This window comes from Phoxinus phoxinus (assembly GCF_949152265.1).
Source record: "Phoxinus phoxinus genome assembly, chromosome: 6".
In the NCBI taxonomy this organism is placed as follows: Eukaryota; Metazoa; Chordata; class Actinopteri; order Cypriniformes; family Leuciscidae; genus Phoxinus; species Phoxinus phoxinus.
The window spans coordinates 20,294,195-20,316,806 of NC_136881.1; the positions used below are offsets into that span (position 1 = coordinate 20,294,195).

A 22,612-nucleotide genomic window follows, 5' to 3' on the forward strand; every position below is an offset into this window, starting at 1 on the left:
CTGAGGGGCCAGGAGAGAGCTCAGTAGCAGTGGTGGGCACTGAGGGGCCAGGAGAAAGCTCAGTAGCAGTGGTGGGCACTGATGGGGCCAGGAGAAAGCTCAGTAGCAGTGGTGGGCACTGTGGGGCCAGGAGAAAGCTCAGTAGCAGTGGTGGGCACTGAGGGGCCAGGAGAAAGCACAGTAGTGGTGGCGGGCACTAAGGCAGTGGCTGGTTCTGGCCTGTCGGTTACAAAGGATGGAGCAAAGTCATTTTCACTAAAAATGTCACAATTGTAGGGCCAGATGCCTGTGCATCTAAACCCTGACATGATATTTTCAGGGGTTACAGCCTGTGGCAAGGCTTTGCCAACAATGCCAGGTAGGTCATAGATAGTAGCATTGATACATGGGTGAGTCTTCATCCAGTGGTCAAAATGCATGTTAAATTTACTCTTGAAAGAGCGGAACACACTTCTGTCCAGGGGCTGGAGCTTGTGGGTGCAGTGAGGAGGGAACGTCAAAAGTACAATCCCATGCTCCTTGCAAAAATTCAGTGCAGACACTGACACATGGGAAGCATGGTTATCTAACAAAAGGATGATCTTTGACTCCTGCGATGGCTTTGTGTGGTTGGCAAAATGGCGTAGGAAAACTAAAAACTCATCCTCCTACATCCATCCTGAACCATTTGCTGCACCAACACATCCAGTGGGTCCGTCACGGATAAAGTGTGCATGAAATTTCTTCCGAGGGAAGATAAAGAGAGGGGGAATATAATTCCCCTGTGCATTGACCACAACAACAACAGTAACTAGTTTACCTCTCTCACCAGATGGCATGGCCCCAATCTGCCGCAACCCTTTGGACGCAATGATTTTTTTCTGGTACTTGCACGGTGGAAACTCCGGTTTCATCCATATTCCAGATATTTTGTGGCTGCAAACCATGCTTGTCATACACGCTTTTCAGGTTCTTAAAAAAAGGGCCCACATTGTGTTTGTTGAAGCTTGAGGCCCTTGCCAGACTGGTTGCTTGTGGCTTCCTGATGGACAGTGTGGGGTTACGCTTAAGGAAAGATGTCATCCAGTCCTTTCCTGCCATCTCATTTGTCTTCCAGGACTCTGGATATGTGCAATTAAATTGCACTGGACACTGGAAGGCAAGTTTTCGGACCTGAAAAACAACAACATGCAAATTGTATGAATTTTTTATATTATTTATATGTAATGTTTATTTCCAACTGACCTTGTTTAAAATTAATACTAGTACTATTTTTTATTAAACAAACTCATTTGTGAACTTCAATGAATTGTAAGGTTAGCCAACTATATAAATTGTATAGATTTTTTTTTGTGGACGCTCTCTGGAATTAACCTTTTTATTTATATATTTGTTTTTTAGTAACAATTTACAATTAGGTTCTATATTATAAATTAACCAACATGACCTAACAATTCCAATGTCCAAGCAATCTATAGGCCTATTACTTTCTGTTTTTATTTAAAAAAAATAATAATAATAATAATAATAAAAAAACTTAATTTATTATGCTGGAAACTAATACAACCACTGATTTTTTGGTTTTTAACAAATTAATAAGCTTTTACCAAACAACCTTATTGTGAAGTGTTAGGCTATTATATTTAGTTTTTTTTTTACTTCTTAACCACCCTACCTCTTTAGGGCTTAGCCCATAGTACATGGCAGATGCTATTCTTAAATAGTCCCTGAGCTTCTCTTCCTGCTCTGCGCTAAAGACCTGAGAATAACCGATAGTGGGTAGCTTGCTGCTACCAGCCTCCTGAAGCTTTCTCTTCTGCATGACAAAACGATGGAGAGTCACATGGCAAATACCATACAACTTTGCCACTCCTCTGATAGACCTGCCACTATCCACATGCCTGGCAGCAATACACAGAAGGTCCTTACTCACTCCTCTATCTGTTTTCCGCTTTGGATGTCTCATTCTGTAAAAAAAAAACTGAAAGAATTAGGTTCCCTGTTTTTATTTCAATATCGTGAACACTTGGCGGCATAGTTGTAACACTGTGCTACAACTAACCCCGCTGTGTAAAACATATTTTAAACCTAGCTAACAGTTGCTAGGAGTTGCTGACATGTTTCAAAATTGTGCCATGTTTTAGCCAACAAGACAGTGATTAAGGCAATATAAAGTTAGATTTGGTGACGTACACACACAACTCAGAAACAGAAAAATACGTATGATGAAAAAAAAATACTTACATGGTGTCAAAACACTCTTTGTCCTGTATCTTTACAAAATATTAAAAAAACTTTTCACAAATCCACGGGAGACCGTCTTCTGGCAGCGAGAGAAAAAGAGCGTAAACACAACCCGCGTGACCCTGAGTAACTACGTAAAAGGTCCGTGTTACATTCAGCCCCGCGTTAGGTTGTGCCCCGCGCTCCCCTATGCATGCGAAATGGGAAGGCCAGGATGACAAAAAGAGTATTGCGGGCAAGGTGGCCTGCCTTCCACAAACGTTTGGTTCTGTCCTCATACCCCTTCGCCATAGAACACAAATATTAAAGGTTGAATTTGTTGTGCTCTTCTCTGTGATTCCTGCCACCTGCATGTCCTTTCTCACGGTCACTGCTCACTTGCCACAACATTCTTACAATGTAACCCTCAAACCCACTTGCACACATGTCCAAACCCTGTCAATCTCACTTCACTTGCTTTATTCACCAACTTAACCAAGTAGGTCACCAACTAAATCTTGTCACAAGGGGAGCTGCTAGAAATCTTGGGCCCCATGAAATGCATGGGGTCGTGAAATTTTCACACACAAGCAAACTAAATTCAAGTCTGTTTTTGGCTGGCCCTGAACACTTTTATTAACCTTTATATGTTGATGCCACTTACATGCAGCATACCTTTCTTTAGTATAAGTCACATCAATCCAAATGGCCCTCAAATTTAATGGCCCTCAAAGAGACCCCCAGTCAATGCCAGGCCCTTTGCATCATCCTAACTTAGTAACATGCATATGCTGTCTTTTCCAGGTCATGTATTCAAGGGCCATTTGGCGGGAAGGAGACCAGGAGGAAGAGGGAGTAATTCCTCACAACTGGATTAATACACACAAAAAAACTGTTAGATGGCCAAGCAGTTTAAGTGCCACAAAAACTGAAAAGGCTTTTAAAGACAAACTTGAACCCAAGGAAGACTGGATGAGCTTTCCATTAATAAAAATAAAAATAACTTCAGGTAACTTTTCTTTTGATGAATAGAGAATTATTTTTATTTTTTTGTAAGTTGAATTTTTCTATTTCTAGATAAGCGGAGTGAATGGAATCACTACAACATAACCAGTAAGGCAGAGCAGGAGGAGGAGGTGGAAGAAGAAGAGGTGGTGATTAGATCAACAAGGACCCAGCCTAAAAAGGGAACGACAGAGGGTTTTGTCAGAAATGGTATGTTTATCATTCACAAATAATTCTGACATTAGGAATATAAAGTCTGATGAATTGGATGGTCAATGATTTTTGCAGAATCTACTGATTCAACTGTTGAGGATGTGAGCGTTAGGGGTAATGTATTTCTATAATGCATTTTTAAATCCAGTCTCCAAATAAATATAATTCTTTAAATTATGCCATGGATATGCTTATTTTACTTTATGTTGACTCTCTCTATAGGCATAAAGCTTCCTGACTACCCTACTGCACCAAAGAAGCTGCCGACCATTCAGGACAGCAGCATGTTACATAATGCATGTGAGTACTGATGACAATTTCTGAAGCATGTTAATGTTGTGTGTACAACATGATAAATACAGGCTGATTGATGTGTTTCAGACTCTGAAGATGAAGCCATGTCTGTCAGTAATTGTGCATCTTTCAATATTATTACTTTTTTTAGTCTCTCCTGCAAACACAGCACTTCACCAAAGAGACCCATTAAACACCCAGTGAGTATTCATCTCATCACACTTTAAACTGTTTAAAAAAAAAAAAAAGATTTATCAGGCCTAGTGAAATGTAAAAACATTCCTTGCGTTTTTCAGGGTCTCGTGATGCAGCAAGAGGTTGTACCAGGGAAAACTATCGCTCCAGGTAAGAACTCCGGATATTTGTATTAATCCTGAAGGAAATTGACACAAAAAGCAATCTCTAAAGTGTGTAAGAAGTTGTATTAAGATTTTATTAAAAATTATTAGAAATTATAAAAAATGACTAGGAAGAAAAGGGAAAAAGTTAAGACTAACAATCTTCTGTTGCAGTAGTGGATCAGAGAAGTGAAAATTAGCATAATTTGATGGTGTGAAGTACTTACTGTTTCTCACAGATGAACAATTTGGAGTGATTAGTCTTTCACTGAAAGTGCTCCAGTGTTCACCCAGTTTATTATTCAGGGGGTGAAGATAATTATTTAGAATACTAAAAAGGCACAGTGTCAGTCATGAAATTGCCAAGTGATAAAAATAATTTAAAATTGTACTACTGTAGGTCCAGTGGTGGTTCCAGCGTGAGCAGAAGTGTCAGATCATGGCACAGCGATGAAGCCAGACACACGGTGAGATCCAGAAGTGGGGGCTCGAGGCACAGCGATGAAGCAAGACACACGGTGAGATCCAGAAGTGGGGGCTCGAGGCACAGCGATGAAGCAAGACGCACAGTGAGATCCAGAAGTGGGGGGTCGAGGCACAGCGATGAAGCAAGACGCACAGTGAGATCCAGAAGTGGGGGCTCGAGGAACAGCGATGAAGCAAGACGCACAATGAGATCCAGAAGTGGGGGGGGGGTCAAGGCACGGCAAAGAAGCAAGACGCACAGTGAGATCCAGAAGTGGGGGCTCGAGGCACAGCGATGAAGCAAGACGCACAGTGAGATCCAGAAGTGGGGGGTCGAGACACAGCGATAAAGGAGGACAACGAGGACACTGGAGTGGAAGTTTAAAATACAGCTCTTTATTAATTTATTTAAAATAGGGGAGGGGGAGGTGAAGGGGCTAAAATCCAGGGGGACTGGAGGGTGAGGACGCCGCCTCGGAGCCCGCTGTCTCCGTCACGGGAGAACCTCAGATAAGTCGTCTCGTTCGTTGACTCAATGTCTGGCTTCAATGTCCTTCTATTTGCGGACTCATCTCTCCTTCTCTTTCCCAGGTCGCACTCCTTGCCTCAGGCGTGGTTCGGCGGCTCCCTTGAGGGATGGGTCAGTGGTCCGGCGGTATAAAGGTAAGCACCTCCTGGACCTTCACGCCACGGCGCGCTCCTTCTCCTGGGCACAGAGATATAACAAAGAAGTACTGGGGTCAGGGGTGACAGGATTACCTCTTGTCTCGGGCGTGGTTCGGCGGCTTCCTTTAGGGATGGGTCCGTGGTCCGGCGGTATAACGGTGAACCACTTCAGGGCATCCGCTGGATCGGGGTCTGTAGATTCTAAAAATCGTGCTTCCCCCATAATTGTTGAATCACGGAAGCTACACCTGATATCTTGCCAAGAGATTTATTATTTGGACGTGTCATATGTCAGACAGAGAGAAACACAGGCAAGAATTAAGCTACATGAGAGAAGGTCTTCATTCTAGATTTCTCTATTCCCCATTATCTATCTTCTCACCTCATCATGCTAGATGTAAATGGTTTCTGGGTTTCTCCTCCCTTACCCCATAATCTCTATGTTTCCTCCTTCCTCTCACCCCTCATCATGCCTTAATGCTTCTCTGAATGTTTCTCTGAAGTGGTGCAGTAAGATCTGGTGCAGATACATCACAGAGAGACTTACAACTTCCATGTAAGGTAACAAAACGTTGCTTTGAGCTTCTTAAAATTGGAACGTATATGTCATTTGTACACGTCATCCTTGTTGTTTACTTGGTGATATACTTGCATCAGTGGACACATTCCTTTCCCTGCAAAGAACATGTTACATAGTACACATACCTCCAAGCAAAATATAGCCCTACCAGCTCTCTGCTCAGTACACATGTACAAACATAGTCTGACTTCACAAAATACATTATGAAATTATAAAGAAAATTAATAAAGAAAAATAATACTAAAAAAAATAACATTAAACAGTCAATTTTCAGTCTTCAGTCCCTCCACTGGAACTACGGCAGTCAGTTCCACACCTTCACTCCACCAGTGGCCACCTAATGAAGCAATAGTGAGGAAAAGCAGACCAAAGAAAGATACGATAAAAAAACAAAATAAACAAAATAAAGATACAATGGAAACAAAAGGAAAACACAAAACAAAAAACACAAATGAAAACAAAACAACAAATAACCCCAACCCATGTTATGTCCTCGTATACTATGTGTCATTTAACGTCTATGTGTAAGCATCTAAAATTAACCCCAATCATCTAAGAAAAGAAAAACTAATAAGTCTTCACCGATGCCTTGACTCGTTAAGTAAGTACTTAACTACTCAAGTTCCCGGCTCCAAAATAATAAACAAAAATAAACGTTGATGTTAAAGGATCCTATCCCTTAGGGTTGAAAATCAGTAAGCGGGTGTTCATTGTTTGTGAGGTTGTGTTTTGTAAGTAATGTAGCATTTGTAAAATCTCCTATTTCACTCCTTATGTCCCATTCACGTTCCTATCCATTTGTTATCAAAGGAGCATTTCTAAAGTTATCTTTAATTTAAATAATGAATTAATTGATCCCCTGTTATCCAGACCTCTCTTGAGTTAACAAAAACAATCTTCATCTTTAACAACACCATGTCTTGTAATTGTCCAAATGCAATGTCTAATGATCTGCAAAAGTGAAAACTATGGTAGACATAATAATTCACATATGATTCAGGATCTAATACTTTAGACAATATTGTCCATAAGGCAACTAACATTATATTTATCAAATCAATTAACAATGTTTGTTTTAGTCTCCACAGAATTAAAGACAATCACCCTCATGGTCTCAGCTAGTTCTTGAAAACTCTTTCCCATCAGCTCATTTGTAAATAATCTCCTTGACACTTGTCACATCCAAGGAATGCGGTGTCTGGTGATCAGGCATTGGAGAGCTCACATTTTTGGGCAGACTGCTGTAACCCTCAATGATGCTGTTGGCCTAACAAACATCTGCTCAACCATAACCATCTCACATAAACACCTCCCTTCAGGATAGGTGCCCAGTGGCGGTGACCCACTGCCTAGGTAGTCCTCCGTTGGCCATTAGAGAATCTTGCCCGTCTTTGAGAAATCACCTCATGCTCACTGTAACCGCTCTTTCCCATTAGGAAATTTTAACAGGTATTTTCTGGAGCTCAGGGAAGTTCATTCAAGAGCCATCAGAGCCATTTGGAATGCCTAATAGTGTAAACATATGGAGACAAATTAATGACAGTATTTAATCACCAAAATCCATTCGACATCTTCAAACATCAACATATCAATGCTGAGTTTATACTTGGTGAATCTAGTTATTACAACCGTCCATTAAGTGTAATGTTCTGTTACATCAACAACCGGTACCATCCGCCCTGTACATGGTGAAGACAAAGATGAAACAAAGAAGTTACTGGTCATGGAATAAACAAATAAAAATGCTCACCTCTATCATTCAAGGCAGATTATCATTCCTTAAAACATTTAACTCCCAATTGAATGTAATTTCTTTTAAAATCTCTATGTCTATAATCTCCAACTGAGACACTGTGCTGTACTATGAATAGCTTGTTACTTATGCCACAGACTCAAATATCAGAATCTAACTGATTTTGAATGAGAGAAGGACTCTGAGAAAAAGTCCAGAATGCCTCAGAGTAATTCTGCATTTTCATAACTTTTATAATTTCATTCTACTAACTTTTTACTCTGACTTAGTCAGAAATGACATGTTTTCCAAATAAACATCTTCATTATATCTTTAATTTTTCCTTATATATTTTCCAACTCACATTCTTTTGGAGTCATTATCTATAATTTTCATCAGCTTGTACTTGTCAATTAACTATACAACTATTATCATAGATCTCTCCTCAAAGTAATTCCTAAACTTTAATCTTATGATCTTATTTTTTCCTCTTGTTCTTTTTAGACAAAAACTTAAATTTTGTAACGTTAAACAATTATTTACTTTTAAACCCACATAACACAAGAAATTTATGTTCAAAAGCTTAGCTTGTTTCTGTTCTTCTCTTCAAATACCCCGAAGATAATGTTTTGCTATACAATTACTTTCGGTCATTTTACCACTCTCTGTATATACTAGAGAAGCAACAGGCTTTCTATTTATATCTCTGTGTGTCTGTGTCTAAAGGAGGGTATAGATTCCAAAGGAAGGGGCTGCTACTCCCTTCTCACTCAGTTATCTTTTCCCTTCCTCTTTCAGGTTAACTCAAATCACGTTCTTTTTTCTTCTTTCTTTTATAAATTGTTATCTCAAATTAATTTCTTTGAATTTTTCTTTTTCTTTAAGTTTAACTCAGATTAGTATCCTCAAATATTTGAACAGCTTTACGGTCAAAATCAAAATTGCCCACGATTCTAGCTCCTATTTTCATTGATACCCTTTTTAGGGTTCAATCCTCTGCGTATATAAACGTTTTAGGGTTTCTTTGTTTGTTTGAGGATTGCGGCTCTGCCTGGATCGATTGCTCGGAGATCGATTCTCCTGTCTGCCTCGCTGTGACTGCTGCTGCTGTGAGTTTGTTTGCTGCGTCTAAGCCTCGTATTAGCTTCGTATTTCTTTCTGTTTTGAACCATCATTTATTATAAATTCTAGTTGTTTATACTACTAAATACAGCTTACTCAACATCTCAGATTAACCTGACATTGCTAGCTTCCGTTATTGTCAGCACAACACGCTAACTCGCTAGCCTTTTAACGCACCACCCGTGCGCTCAGTTATTTATTTTTCTCTCGCGCGCCCGCGCCTTTGAGTTCATAAAAGCCCAGGTGAGTAAGAATCAGTCAACAAACACGGTGAGTAATGTCTTCTCCTGTTATTGTCACCTGCACTTCATGTCACATGTTTACCATAGCCTTCTCTGTCGGCAATATAGGATTTATATGTGATAAATGCAAGGAGACAGTCAGGCTGACGGAGAAGATTTCAGAACTAGAGACACGCATCCAAACTTTAATCGAGAATAGTAAGAAGAGTGCTAGAGCTTTAGATACTATTTTGGATGCGCCTAGCCTAGTGAACTCTTTACATGAGTCGGTTCCGGCTGAAGTAGAGCCCGTGCAGCAGGGCAGATGGGTGACAGTGAGAGATCGCTCTAGTCGCGGATCAAAAAACCACTTTTCCGTTCCGATAACAAATCGATTTGCCCCGCTCAGTGAAACACCCACTGAGAATTATTCTGATTGTGCCCTAGTTATTGGCGATTCTATTACACGGAACGTGAAAATAGAGACACCAGCCACCATAGTCACATGTTTGCCGGGAGCCAGAGCGCCTGACATCAAAGCAAATTTGAAAGTGCTGGCTAATGCTAAACGTAAATTCTCTAAGATTATTATTCACGTCGGCACTAATGATGTTCGACTCCGCCAGTCGGAGATCACCAAAATTAATATTAAAGAGGTGTGTGAACTTGCAAGTACGATGTCAAGCACTGTAATTTGCTCTGGCCCCCTTCCTGTTCGCCGGAGTGATGAGATAGTTAGTAGATTGTGTTCACTCAATGGCTGGCTGTCTGGGTGGTGTCCACGAAATAATATAGAATTCATAGACAATTGGAAAAGTTTTTGGGGCAAACCTGACCTGTTGAAAAGAGATGGTATTCATCCCTCCTGGGATGGTGCTGCTCTTCTCTCTAGTAATTTGGCTCATAGTCTTAGAGATAAAACATGACAATCTGGGCCTCAGGTCAGGAAGCAGACAGACTGGCTTAACCGACCGTCTGCTAGCGGCCTCACGTCACCAAGGTCAGATAAATCCCATCACATAGAGCCTCTTTCACCTAGATATCATCATATAGAGACTGTGTCTGTTCCCCGAACTTGGAAATCAAAAATACGTTCAAACCCATCTAAGGTTAAAAATTTAATTGATCTTCAACAAATAAAAAATAGATATAATACAAATGAGCAAATGATAAAGCTTGGGTTGCTGAATATTCGATCTCTTACTTCAAAAGCGCTAATAGTTAATGATATGATTACAGATTATAACCTAGATGTGCTGTGTTTAACAGAAACCTGGCTAAAACCAAACGATTACATTGCTTTAAATGAGTCAACCCCACAAGATTACGGTTATAAACATGAACCTCGTCTGAAACGCAAAGGAGGAGGTGTTGCTGTAATTTATAGTAATATTTTCAAAACCACTAAGAAATCTAGTTGTAAATATAATTCTTTTGAAGTGTTGGTGCTTAATGTAAAAATATATAGTGTAAACGATAAATCACGTTTGAAAATTCTGCTGGCTACTGTATACAGGCCACCAGGGCACCATACAGACTTTATCAAAGAATTTGCGGACTTTCTATCAGAATTAGTATTGGCTGCAGATAAAGTACTAATTGTTGGTGACTTTAATATACACATAGATAATGAAAAAGATGCATTGGGATTGGCATTTAAAGACATTATAAACTCAATTGGAGTTAGACAACACGTGTCAGGACCGACTCATTGTCGTAATCATACTCTAGATCTAATACTATCACATGGAATAGATGTTGATGCCGTTGAAATACTGCAACAGAGTGATGACATCTCAGATCACTATCTAGTCTCGTGTAAATTACATTTAGCCAAGGCTGCAAAGCCGACTCCGTGTTATAAATATGTTAGACCGATTACTTCTGCTACTAAAGATTGCTTTATCAATAATCTTCCTAATCAGTTTCATCATCTCAGCATCCCGGATAGCTTAGAAGAACTTGATATTGCAACAGAAACTTTTAACTCTCTCTTTTCCAGCACTTTAGACACTGTTGCTCCGCTGCGCTTAAAGAAGATTAAAGAACATAGTCCAACGCCGTGGCACAACGAGCACACTCAGGCCCTTAAGAGAGCAGCCAGAAAAATGGAGCGCAACTGGAAGAAAACAAAACTAGAGGTGTTTCGGATTTCATGGAAGGAGAGCTCGATTGCTTACAGAGAGGCTTTAAAAGCTGCTAGATCTGCTTATTTTTCAACCCTATTAGAAGAAAATAAACATAATCCTAGGTATTTATTTGAAACAGTGGCTAAACTAACGAAAAAGAAAGCTTCAAGTCAAGTCAAGTCAAGTCATCTTTATTTATATAGCGCTTTTTACAATACAGATTGTATCAAAGCAGCTTCACAGTGATAACATGAAAATAATACAAAAAATAATTTCATCATCATCCACCTTTAAGGCAGATCTATAATATTGTTGAATATTGAATGTCCCCAACTAAGCAAGCCAGAAGGTAAGGCAACAGCGGCAAGGAACCAAAACTCCATCAGGTGACAGAAGGGAGAAAAAAACCTTGGGAGAACCCAGGCTCAGTCGGGGGCCAGTTCTCCTCTGGCCAATGAGTAAACAGTGTATGAAGTTCAGAATGAATCAGAGTATTTGTCCAGTTCCGGTTGTTTGAAGTCAGAGTGGAGAGGAGGAGAGACTGGTTGACACTTCAGGTCAGCGGTGTCGTCGTCGTGTCCTGGCGCTGGTCCTTCATCAGATCTGGATACGGCCTGGTTCCAGTGGACAGCGGTAAACCTCGGGATAGACAGAGAGACTAATATTAGCGTAGACGCCGTCCTTCTTATGATGTACCAAGTACATCAGGATTACGGGAAGTGTTCCCGGTCCCGGCTGTTCTAAACTATGCAGCCTAATTATATAAGTCTATAATGTGTTATGTGTATGCTAGGCTGAAGAGATGTGTTTTTAGTCTAGATTTGAACTGACAGAGTGTGTCTGCTTCCCGGACAATGGTAGGAAGACTGTTCCAAAGTTTTGGTGCTAAATAGGAAAAGGATCTACCGCCAGCAGTCGATTTTGATATTCTAGGTATTATTAACTGACCGGAATTTTGAGATCGCAGTAGACGTGAAGGACTATAATGCGTTAAGAGCTCGCTCAAGTACTGCGGAGCTAAACCATTTAGTGCTTTGTAAGTGATCAGCAATATTTTAAAATTTATCCGATGTTTAATAGGCAGCCAATGCAGTGTTGACAGAACAGGGCTAATATGGTCATACTTCCTGGTTCTAGTAAGAACTCGAGCTGCTGCGTTTTGAACTAGCTGTAGTTTGTTTATTAAGCGTGCAGGGCAACCACCCAGTAGAGCATTACAATAATCTAGCCTTGAGGTCATAAACGCATGAACTAATTGTTCTGCATTATTCATTGAGAGCATATGACGTAATTTAGATATATTTTTAAGATGGAAGAAAGCGGTTTTACAGATACTAGACACATGACTTTCAAATGAAAGATTGGTATCAAAGAGCACACCCAGGTTCCTAACCGACGACGAAGACTTAACAGAGCAGCCATCAAGTGTTAGACAGTACTCTAGGTTATTACGTGTGGAAGTTTTTTGTCCAATAATTAGAATCTCTGTTTTTTCTGAATTTAGTAGTAGGAAATTACTAGTCATCCAATTTTTTATATCGGCTATGCATTCCGTTAATTTTGTGAATTCGTAGGTTTCGTTAGGTTTTGAAGAAATATACAGCTGAGTATCGTCGGCATAACAGTGAAAGCTAATTCCATGTTTCCTAATGATATCTCCTAATGGTAGCATATACAGAGTGAACAGCAGCGGTCCTAGTACTGAGCCTTGTGGTACGCCATACTGAACTTGTGATTGATAAGACATATCTTCATTTATTGCTACAAACTGATAACGGTCAGATAAGTATGATTTAAACCATGCTAGTGCAATTCCACTAATGCCAACATAATGTTCGAGTCTATTTAAAAGGATGTTGTGGTCAATGGTGTCAAATGCAGCACTAAGATCCAGTAATACTAATAGAGAGATACAACCACGATCGGATGATAAGAGCAAATCATTTGTGACTCTAACGAGAGCTGTCTCGGTACTATGGTACGGTCTAAATCCGGACTGAAAATCCTCGCAGATATCATTTCTTTCAAGAAAGGAACACAGTTGTGAGGATACTGCTTTTTCTAAAATTTTTGACAGAAATGGCAGATTAGAGATCGGCCTGTAATTGACTAGCTTTGTAGGATCAAGTTGCTGTTTTTTAACAAGCGGTTTAATCATAGCTAGCTTAAAGGTTTTTGGTACGTATCCTAGAGACAAAGATGAATTAATGATATTAAGAAGAGGATCTATGACATCTGGAAGCATCTCTTTCAGCAGCTTAGTCGGTATAGGGTCTAACATGCACGTTGTCGATTTAGATGATTTGACGAGTTTGCAAAATTCTTCCTCTCCTATAGCAATGAATGAATCAAATTTTCCCTCAGGGAGACTACAATGCACTTCCTGATGCGATACTGTATTAGACGGTTGCATAGTTATAATTTTGTCCCTGATATTATCGATCTTATAAGTGAAGAAGTTCATAAAGTCATTACTGCTGTGTTGCATGGAAACTTCTGGGCTTGAAGCTTTCTTTTTCGTTAGTTTAGCCACTGTTTCAAATAAATACCTAGGATTATGTTTATTATCTTCTAATAGGGTTGAAAAATAAGCAGATCTAGCAGCTTTTAAAGCCTCTCTGTAAGCAATCGAGCTCTCCTTCCATGAAATCCTAAACACCTCTAGTTTTGTTTTCTTCCAGTTGCGCTCCATTTTTCTGGCTGCTCTCTTAAGGGCCTGAGTGTGCTCGTTGTGCCACGGCGTCGGACTATGTTCTTTAATCTTCTTTAAGCGCAGCGGAGCAACTGTGTCTAAAGTGCTGGAAAAGAGAGAGTTAAAAGTTTCTGTTGCAATATCAAGTTCTTCTAAGCTATCCGGGATGCTGAGATGATGAAACTGATTAGGAAGATTATTGATAAAGCAATCTTTAGTGGCAGAAGTGATCGGTCTAACATATTTATAACACGGAGTCGGCTTTGCAGCCTTGGCTAAATGTAATTTACACGAGACTAGATAGTGATCTGAGATGTCATCGCTCTGTTGCAGTATTTCAACGGCATCAATATCTATTCCATGTGATAGTATTAGATCTAAAGTATGATTACGACAATGAGTCGGTCCTGACACGTGTTGTCTAACTCCAATTGAGTTTATAATGTCTTTAAATGCCAATCCCAATGCATCTTTTTCATTATCTATGTGTATATTAAAGTCACCAACAATTAGTACTTTATCTGCAGCCAATACTAATTCTGATAGAAAGTCCGCAAATTCTTTGATAAAGTCTGTATGGTGCCCTGGTGGCCTGTATACAGTAGCCAGCAGAATTTTCAAACGTGATTTATCGTTTACACTAGATATTTTTACATTAAGCACCAACACTTCAAAAGAATTATATTTACAACTAGATTTCTTAGTGGTTTTGAAAATATTACTATAAATTACAGCAACACCTCCTCCTTTGCGTTTCAGACGAGGTTCATGTTTATAACCGTAATCTTGTGGGGTTGACTCATTTAAAGCAATGTAATCGTTTGGTTTTAGCCAGGTTTCTGTTAAACACAGCACATCTAGGTTATAATCTGTAATCATATCATTAACTATTAGCGCTTTTGAAGTAAGAGATCGAATATTCAGCAACCCAAGCTTTATCATTTGCTCATTTGTATTATATCTGTTTTTTATTTGTTGAACATCAATTAAATTTTTAACCTTAGATGGGTTTGAACGTATTTTGGATTTCCAAGTTCGGGGAACAGACACAGTCTCTATATGATGATATCTCGGTGAAAGAGGCTCTATGTGATGGGATTTATCTGACCTTGGTGACGTGAGGCCGCTAGCAGACGGTCGGGTAAGCCAGTCTGTCTGCTTCCTGACCTGAGGCCCAGATTGTCATGTTTTAGCTCTAAGACTATGAGCCAAATTACTAGAGAGAAGAGCAGCACCATCCCAGGAGGGATGAATACCATCTCTTTTCAACAGGTCAGGTTTGCCCCAAAAACTTTTCCAATTGTCTATGAATTCTATATTATTCTGCGGACACCACCCAGACAGCCAGCCATTGAGTGAACACAATCTACTAACTATCTCATCACTCCGGCGAACAGGAAGGGGGCCAGAGCAAATTACAGTGCTTGACATCGTACTTGCGAGTTCACACACCTCTTTAATATTAATTTTGGTGATCTCCGACTGGCGAAGTCGAACATCATTAGTGCCGACGTGAATAATAATCTTAGAGAATTTACGTTTAGCATTAGCCAGCACTTTCAAATTTGCTTTGATGTCAGGCGCTCTGGCTCCCGGCAAACATGTGACTATGGTGGCTGGTGTCTCTATTTTCACGTTCCGTGTAATAGAATCGCCAATAACTAGGGCACAATCAGAATAATTCTCAGTGGGTGTTTCACTGAGCGGGGCAAATCGATTTGTTATCGGAACGGAAAAGGGGTTTTTTGATCCGCGACTACAGCGATCTCTCACTGTCACCCATCTGCCCTGCTGCACGGGCTCTACTTCAGCCGGAACCGACTCATGTAAAGAGTTCACTAGGCTAGGCGCATCCAAAATAGTATCTAAAGCTCTAGCACTCTTCTTACTATTCTCGATTAAAGTTTGGATGCGTGTCTCTAGTTCTGAAATCTTCTCCGTCAGCCTGACTGTCTCCTTGCATTTATCACATATAAATCCTATATTGCCGACAGAGAAGGCTATGGTAAACATGTGACATGAAGTGCAGGTGACAATAACAGGAGAAGACATTACTCACCGTGTTTGTTGACTGATTCTTACTCACCTGGGCTTTTATGAACTCAAAGGCGCGGGCGCGCGAGAGAAAAATAAATAACTGAGCGCACGGGTGGTGCGTTAAAAGGCTAGCGAGTTAGCGTGTTGTGCTGACAATAACGGAAGCTAGCAATGTCAGGTTAATCTGAGATGTTGAGTAAGATGTATTTAGTAGTATAAACAACTAGAATTTATAATAAATGATGGTTCAAAACAGAAAGAAATACGAAGCTAATACGAGGCTTAGACGCAGCAAACAAACTCACAGCAGCAGCAGTCACAGCGAGGCAGACAGGAGCAATCGATCAGACAGGAGCAATCGATCAGAGATGTGATGTGCCCAGAAGCTTCCAAGAAACACAGCAGTAATGACTTTATGAACTTCTTCACTTATAAGATCGATAATATCAGGGACAAAATTATAACTATGCAAGCGTCTAATACAGTATCGCATCAGGAAGTGCATTGTAGTCTCCCTGAGGGAAAATTTGATTCATTCATTGCTATAGGAGAGGAAGAATTTTGCAAACTCGTCAAATCATCTAAATCCACAACGTGCATGTTAGACCCTATACCGACTAAGCTGCTGAAAGAGATGCTTCCAGATGTCATAGATCCTCTTCTTAATATCATTAATTCATCTTTGTCTCTAGGATACGTACCAAAAACCTTTAAGCTAGCTATGATTAAACCGCTTGTTAAAAAACAGCAACTTGATCCTACAAAACTAGTCAATTACAGGCCGATCTCTAATCTGCCATTTCTGTCAAAGATATTAGAAAAAGCAGTATCCTCACAGCTGTGTTCCTTTCTTGAAAGAAATGATATCTGCGAGGATTTTCAGTCCGGATTTAGACCGTACCATAGTACCGAGACAGCTCTCGTTAGAGTCACAAATGATTTGCTCTTATCATCCGATCGTGGTTGTATCTCTCTATTAGTATTACTGGATCTTAGTGCTGCATTTGACACCATTGACCACAACATCCTTTTAAATAGACTCGAACATTATGTTGGCATTAGTGGAATTGCACTAGCATGGTTTAAATCATACTTATCTGACCGTTATCAGTTTGTAGCAGTAAATGAAGAGATGTCTTATCAATCACAAGTTCAGTATGGCGTACCACAAGGCTCAGTACTAGGACCGCTGCTGTTCACTCTGTATATGCTACCATTAGGAGATATCATTAGGAAACATGGAATTAGCTTTCACTGTTATGCCGACGATACTCAGCTGTATATTTCTTCAAAACCTAACGAAACCTACCAATTCACAAAATTAACGGAATGCATAGCTGATATAAAAAATTGGATGACTAGTAATTTCCTACTACTAAATTCAGAAAAAACAGAGATTCTAATTATTGGACAAAAAACTTCCACACGTAATAACCTAGAGTACTGTCTAACACTTGATGGCTGCTCTGTTAAGTCTTCGTCGTCGGTTAGGAACCTGGGTGTGCTCTTTGATACCAATCTTTCATTTGAAAGTCATGTGTCTAGTATCTGTAAAACCGCTTTCTTCCATCTTAAAAATATATATAAATTACGTCATATGCTCTCAATGAATAATGCAGAACAATTAGTTCATGCGTTTATGACCTCAAGGCTAGATTATTGTAATGCTCTACTGGGTGGCTGCCCTGCACGCTTAATAAACAAACTACAGCTAGTTCAAAACGCAGCAGCTCGAGTTCTTACTAGAACCAGGAAGTATGACCATATTAGCCCCGTTCTGTCAACACTGCATTGGCTGCCTATTAAACATCGTATAAATTTTAAAATATTGCTGATCACTTACAAAGCACTAAATGGTTTAGCTCCGAAGTACTTGAGCGAGCTCTTAACTTATTATAGTCCTTCACGTCTACTGCGATCTCAAAATTCCGGCCAGTTAATAATACCTAGAATATCAAAATCGACTGCTGGCGGTAGATCCTTTTCCTACTTAGCACCAAAACTTTGGAACAGTCTTCCTACCATTGTCCGGGAAGCAGACACACTCTGTCAGTTCAAATCTAGACTAAAAACACATCTCTTCGGCCTAGCATACACATAACACATTATAGACTTATATAATTAGGCTGCATAGTTTAGAACAGCCGGGACCGGGAACACTTCCCGTAAATCCTGATGTACTTGGTACATCATAAGCAGGATGGCGTCTACGCTAATATTAGTCTCTCTGTCTATCCCGAGGTTTACTGCTGTCCACCGGAACCAGGCCGTATCCAGATCTGATGAAGGACCAGCGCCAGGACACGACGACGACGCCGCTGACCTGAAGTGTCAACCAGTCTCTCCTCCTCTCCACTCCGACTTCAACCAACCGGAACTGGACAAATACTCTGATTCATTCTGAACTTCATACACTGTTCACTCATTGGCCAGAGGAGAACTGGCCCCCGACTGAGCCTGGGTTCTCCCAAGGTTTTTTTCTCCATTCTGTCACCTGATGGAGTTTTGGTTCCTTGCCGCTGTTGCCTTACCTTCTGGCTTGCTTAGTTGGGGACATTTAATATTCAACAATATTATAGATCTGCCTTAAAGGTGGATGATGATGAAATTGTTTTTTTGTATTATTTTCATGTTATCACTGTGAAGCTGCTTTGATACAATCTGTATTGTAAAAAGCGCTATATAAATAAAGATGACTTGACTTGACTTGACTTTGTATCTCTATATACTGCACTGAGCTAACCCGGAGCACAGACCCGCCACTTTAAACCGCTATAAATCACCGCTTGTCACACTATCCTCGTTCCCTTCTGAAACGATTCTTCGGTGTGTTGGAAATATGTAGAGATAAATCTGCCATCGTTTTTACAGTCTCATCATAATCCAACCACCTCCCAGTCATAACAAGCTAATTGCTAAATCGCTTTACAGCTAATTCTAAATATTCGACTAAATGGTCTTCTTTCTAAAAAAGATCCATCTCCATCCCAGCATATCAAATAGTTTTAGAGGTTTACTTTTCAGAGAAACTCAAATAAGTCAAATTAAATTGAATAACTTAATTTAATTAAATTTTCCTTAATTTTAATTGTTTTAATTTATGTCTGACACATATATTCTTTGGTAATACATCTGGTACTTTAAATCACACAGTTCTTTTAAGCAGTCTCAGTCAATGTCTCAAATCATCAGGCAGACTTAAACTTTTTATAATAGAAAAAGTCTTACCTGGAATGACTGAGACAAATGCCTGAAGATGCGATCCTGTTCGTGACGCCAAACTGTAGATTATGGTTTCTGGGTTTCTCCTCCCTTACCCCATAATCTCTATGTTTCCTCCTTCCTCTCACCCCTCATCATGCCTTAATGCTTCTCTGAATGTTTCTCTGAAGTGGTGCAGTAAGATCTAGCTTATATACATCACAGAGAGACTTACAACTTCCTTGTAAGGTAACAAAACGTTGCTTTGAGCTTCTTAAAATTGGAACGTATATGTCATTTGTACACGTCATCCTTGTTGTTTACTTGGTGATATACTTGCATCAGTGGACACATTCCTTTCCCTGCAAAGAACATGTTACATAGTACACATACCTCCAAGCAAAATATAGCCCTACCAGCTCTCTGCTCAGTACACATGTACAAACATAGTCTGACTTCACAAAATACATTATGAAATTATAAAGAAAATTAATAAAGAAAAATAATACTAAAAAAAATAACATTAAACAGTCAATTTTCAGTCTTCAGGGTCAACACTGGGACTTTCGTTTGGTATACAGGTAAGTATAACTTTGCTCACTGGATATCACTCACAGACTTCGTAGGCACGGTACATCTGTTTCTCTCCTCGTCTCGGGCTCTGTGATAACGATGGCTCGGGGCTTGAACACGGCTTAAATATATGGGCCAGCCGCTCCGCCAGCTTCGAGATCCTTATCCTCCCCAGAGGGTGGGTCGGCCTGGAAAGTGGTCTTTGTGACGACACGCACACAACACAGCACAACACGGCAAATTCCAAGTGTACACTCTCACAGTCAAGCCACTGACTCACCCACGGCACTCCACACACAGTCCAGGTGCACTTAAGGTCCAGAGACCACTTTTTCCACGTCGTTTATCTCGGGGGGAATCACTGAAGCGCTGTTATAGCGAAGGACCAGCAAGGGAGAACGTCGCTGCCGCACCACCCCGGCGTCTTTCCTGTCCACTGTCGCTGGCTTTCCCACGCTCACTCTCTGCAGTGGGGCCACTCGTGTTCCTAGATCCAACTTCACAAAGCTCACAGATGATACACTTCCAATGAGTTTTCTACTGCATAAGTTTCTCAGGGTACTCACGCATCGATCAACCCGTGTGCTCATCTTGTTTCCTCTTGTAGTGCTCCGCTCGCGTCCTGGCCGCTGTGCTCTCTCTCCCAAAGGGATTCGTCGATCAGCACTTCCGGGAAGCTGTCCTGCAGGTAACTTCTCACCAGCGAACACACACTTGAATCACAATGCAAAACGCGGTCTGTATTATACTCAACCCCGTCTCTTCCTTTCTCTTCGCAGTTCTTCGGATCCTTGATCGCTCAGTCCACAATATTCACCAGGCGTTGCCCTTCGTGTTTTGCCCAGATGCCCAGATCCTCTCGCCGCGACGGCTGGAAGCGGTTACCACCACGCTTGGCCTGAACCCGACCCGGAACCTGCGACCGCCGCAACAACCCGCCGAAACAACTTGCCGCCACAACTTGCCGTCCCAACTTGCCGTCCCAACTTCCCGTCCCAACTGATTTCTGGAAGCCCTCCTTATACTCCTCCTGCTTCCCCTTCATCCAATCCGGGGATCGCGCTGTTCATTTGCGCACCTGCCGCCGATTAACCCTGATTTTGGAGCCGGGAAGGGAAACCGGAAGTGGTGGTGTTTGATCCGGGCGGAACCAATCTCTGCCACTATGGTTCCGCCCCAGGAAAAGTCACCCCGTGACACAGATGCAGTGACCAACAGAAGATGGACTTTCCCATTGCCTTGGAGTGGTAGGTTATCAATGTGTGACAGTGTCAACCTAAAAGTAAACAATTGGGCAACGAGAACCACCTGTCAGTCACATGTTCCCATACAAGGAGTGATATAAGTTGTTTAACAGATCTAGATGTACTGTAAATACCAGGAATTGAAAGCTGACATTCTGATTTTTGGTATTTTTATCTTTAACCCAAATGTCTTCAATGTACAACAAAAAGAAAGAAATTTGCCTTGCTGTTCACAAAACTTTGGAGATGACTGTTATGATTGTGATCTTCATTTGTGTTTATTGATTTCAGTGTACCAGAAAAAAGTCCTAGACATACTTGCTGACATAAGAACTTGCTTAAAGCAAAGCCAACCTGCCAGTTCACCAGTTAACATCGAAAGGATGGAGACTTTGGAGGACTTCTACCGTTAAGAGGAATGTCTCCATGATGTGGAGGCCTATAATGCTATGGTAGTTGTAAAAGATAACTAGCTTTATACAATACAATGCACTCCCTCATAGTTAGGTTATTTTGGGGAGGGCCAGTCAACCTTATTGACTAAAGTTATTCTAACAGGTGCTGCAAATATCAAAAGTTGGTGGAAAGACCACCAAGGACTGTGTCCACAAAGCCCTTGACAGGTACGTTAGTACAAACAGTATGGATTTTGTGTAAGGTCCAGGTGCTTTGTGTTTTTCAATGTCTGAATCACAATCAGCTTCATTGGCCATCCATGCATTGGTGCATGCATGAAGGAGCACCTTATTGGCTACCGAGACAGAGGTTAGGAAATTACCTGGTTTTGACCCCGGAATTAAGCCCACAAATATCCATCATGGCGGGGGCCAATTTCAGCCCGTTTAGGCAGAGTTTGCTAGCCTAGCACAGCCCATAGAAATGCATGGGAGGGGGAGGAGCTTCTCATTGTCTCCAGTTATATTAATATCCATAGCGTAAACCCCCCTGACTGACATGACTGTGTGTATGCAGAATATTATTTGTGTATGTGTTTGTGGCCACAGAACATACTTTCTCCTATTGATTTCTAAATGTAAACTATTTTCCTTTAGACTCTTCTCTAATGCCGTAATGGCATCTTTTAATATGAAGGGGAGGGGGCAAAAAGGCAAGAGGCCTTTCGGAAACAAAAAGATATACAGAGCACTACAAGGTAAGGCCAGATAAAAAAAGAATGAGGGACTTGATGTATGACTGCAGAGTACCTTTGTATGATAGTAATTATGTGTGTTTTTGTACTTGTGCAGATGCAAGTTCGACCAAACGGCTACGGAGGACTCCATTAGAACTTTCACCTCGGAACACCTTAAACACGCACCACAAAGAAGTGGAGGTGGAGGGTTCACTCCACATAGTCACTGATCATGTACACATGAAGAGATCAGATGCAAAAGCCTCAAAGTGCCATTTGAAATTTTGTTTTAGAATGATAATTTTTATCAAGCTTGTATATTTAAGTTCAGTAATTTCACTTAAATGGCAATGAAGATTACCTATTAATTGTCATTTAAGTGAAATTACTGAACTTAAATATACAAGCTTGATCAAAATTGTCACGGCCTCTCCTCTGCATTGCAGGGGGCGGTTCCTCCTGCAGGCAGAGGAGGGTCGTTAGTGATTGGAGCCACCTGGTCTCAGGGTATTTAAACTGCTCCACTAACCACTCTTCTCTCTCTCCCTCTCTGCTCCTCCAGGTATGATCCTGTTTTGTTTGTTCCTTTGCAGTTTTACTTATGCCTTCTGTACACCTAAAGACTTTGAAAAGATTTAGAAAAGACTTTATAAGATTATCAGTAGTGATGGCAAAATGAGGCTTCCTGAACCACTGAGACCTCGCAGCCCATTGCTTTACCCAAAGGTTCATTACTCGAAGCTTCATTCATTATTGCTCACTAGTG

The 22,612-nt window shown here is 40.7% G+C and overlaps 1 protein-coding gene and 1 long non-coding RNA gene across 2 annotated transcripts; both read left to right on the top strand.

Annotated features, from left to right (window-relative positions):
* Nucleotides 1-282: 282 nt before the first annotated feature.
* On the top strand, nucleotides 283-4,603 carry LOC307000223 (uncharacterized protein; the record flags this gene model as incomplete). Its single annotated transcript, XM_079615656.1, has 9 exons — nucleotides 283-358; nucleotides 963-1,138; nucleotides 3,007-3,211; nucleotides 3,280-3,417; nucleotides 3,496-3,534; nucleotides 3,643-3,720; nucleotides 3,866-3,914; nucleotides 4,011-4,059; nucleotides 4,453-4,603. The coding sequence occupies 8 exons, from the start codon at nucleotides 283-285 to the stop codon at nucleotides 4,018-4,020; spliced, it is 771 nt and encodes a 256-aa protein (XP_079471782.1). The 3' UTR covers nucleotides 4,021-4,059; nucleotides 4,453-4,603.
* Nucleotides 4,604-21,279: 16,676 nt separating this feature from the next.
* LOC307000699 lies at nucleotides 21,280-22,054 on the top strand. Its single transcript, XR_013798062.1, has 3 exons — nucleotides 21,280-21,337; nucleotides 21,767-21,867; nucleotides 21,962-22,054. It is a non-coding gene; the product is annotated as an uncharacterized lncRNA (long non-coding RNA).
* The last annotated feature ends 558 nt before the right edge of the window (nucleotides 22,055-22,612 follow it).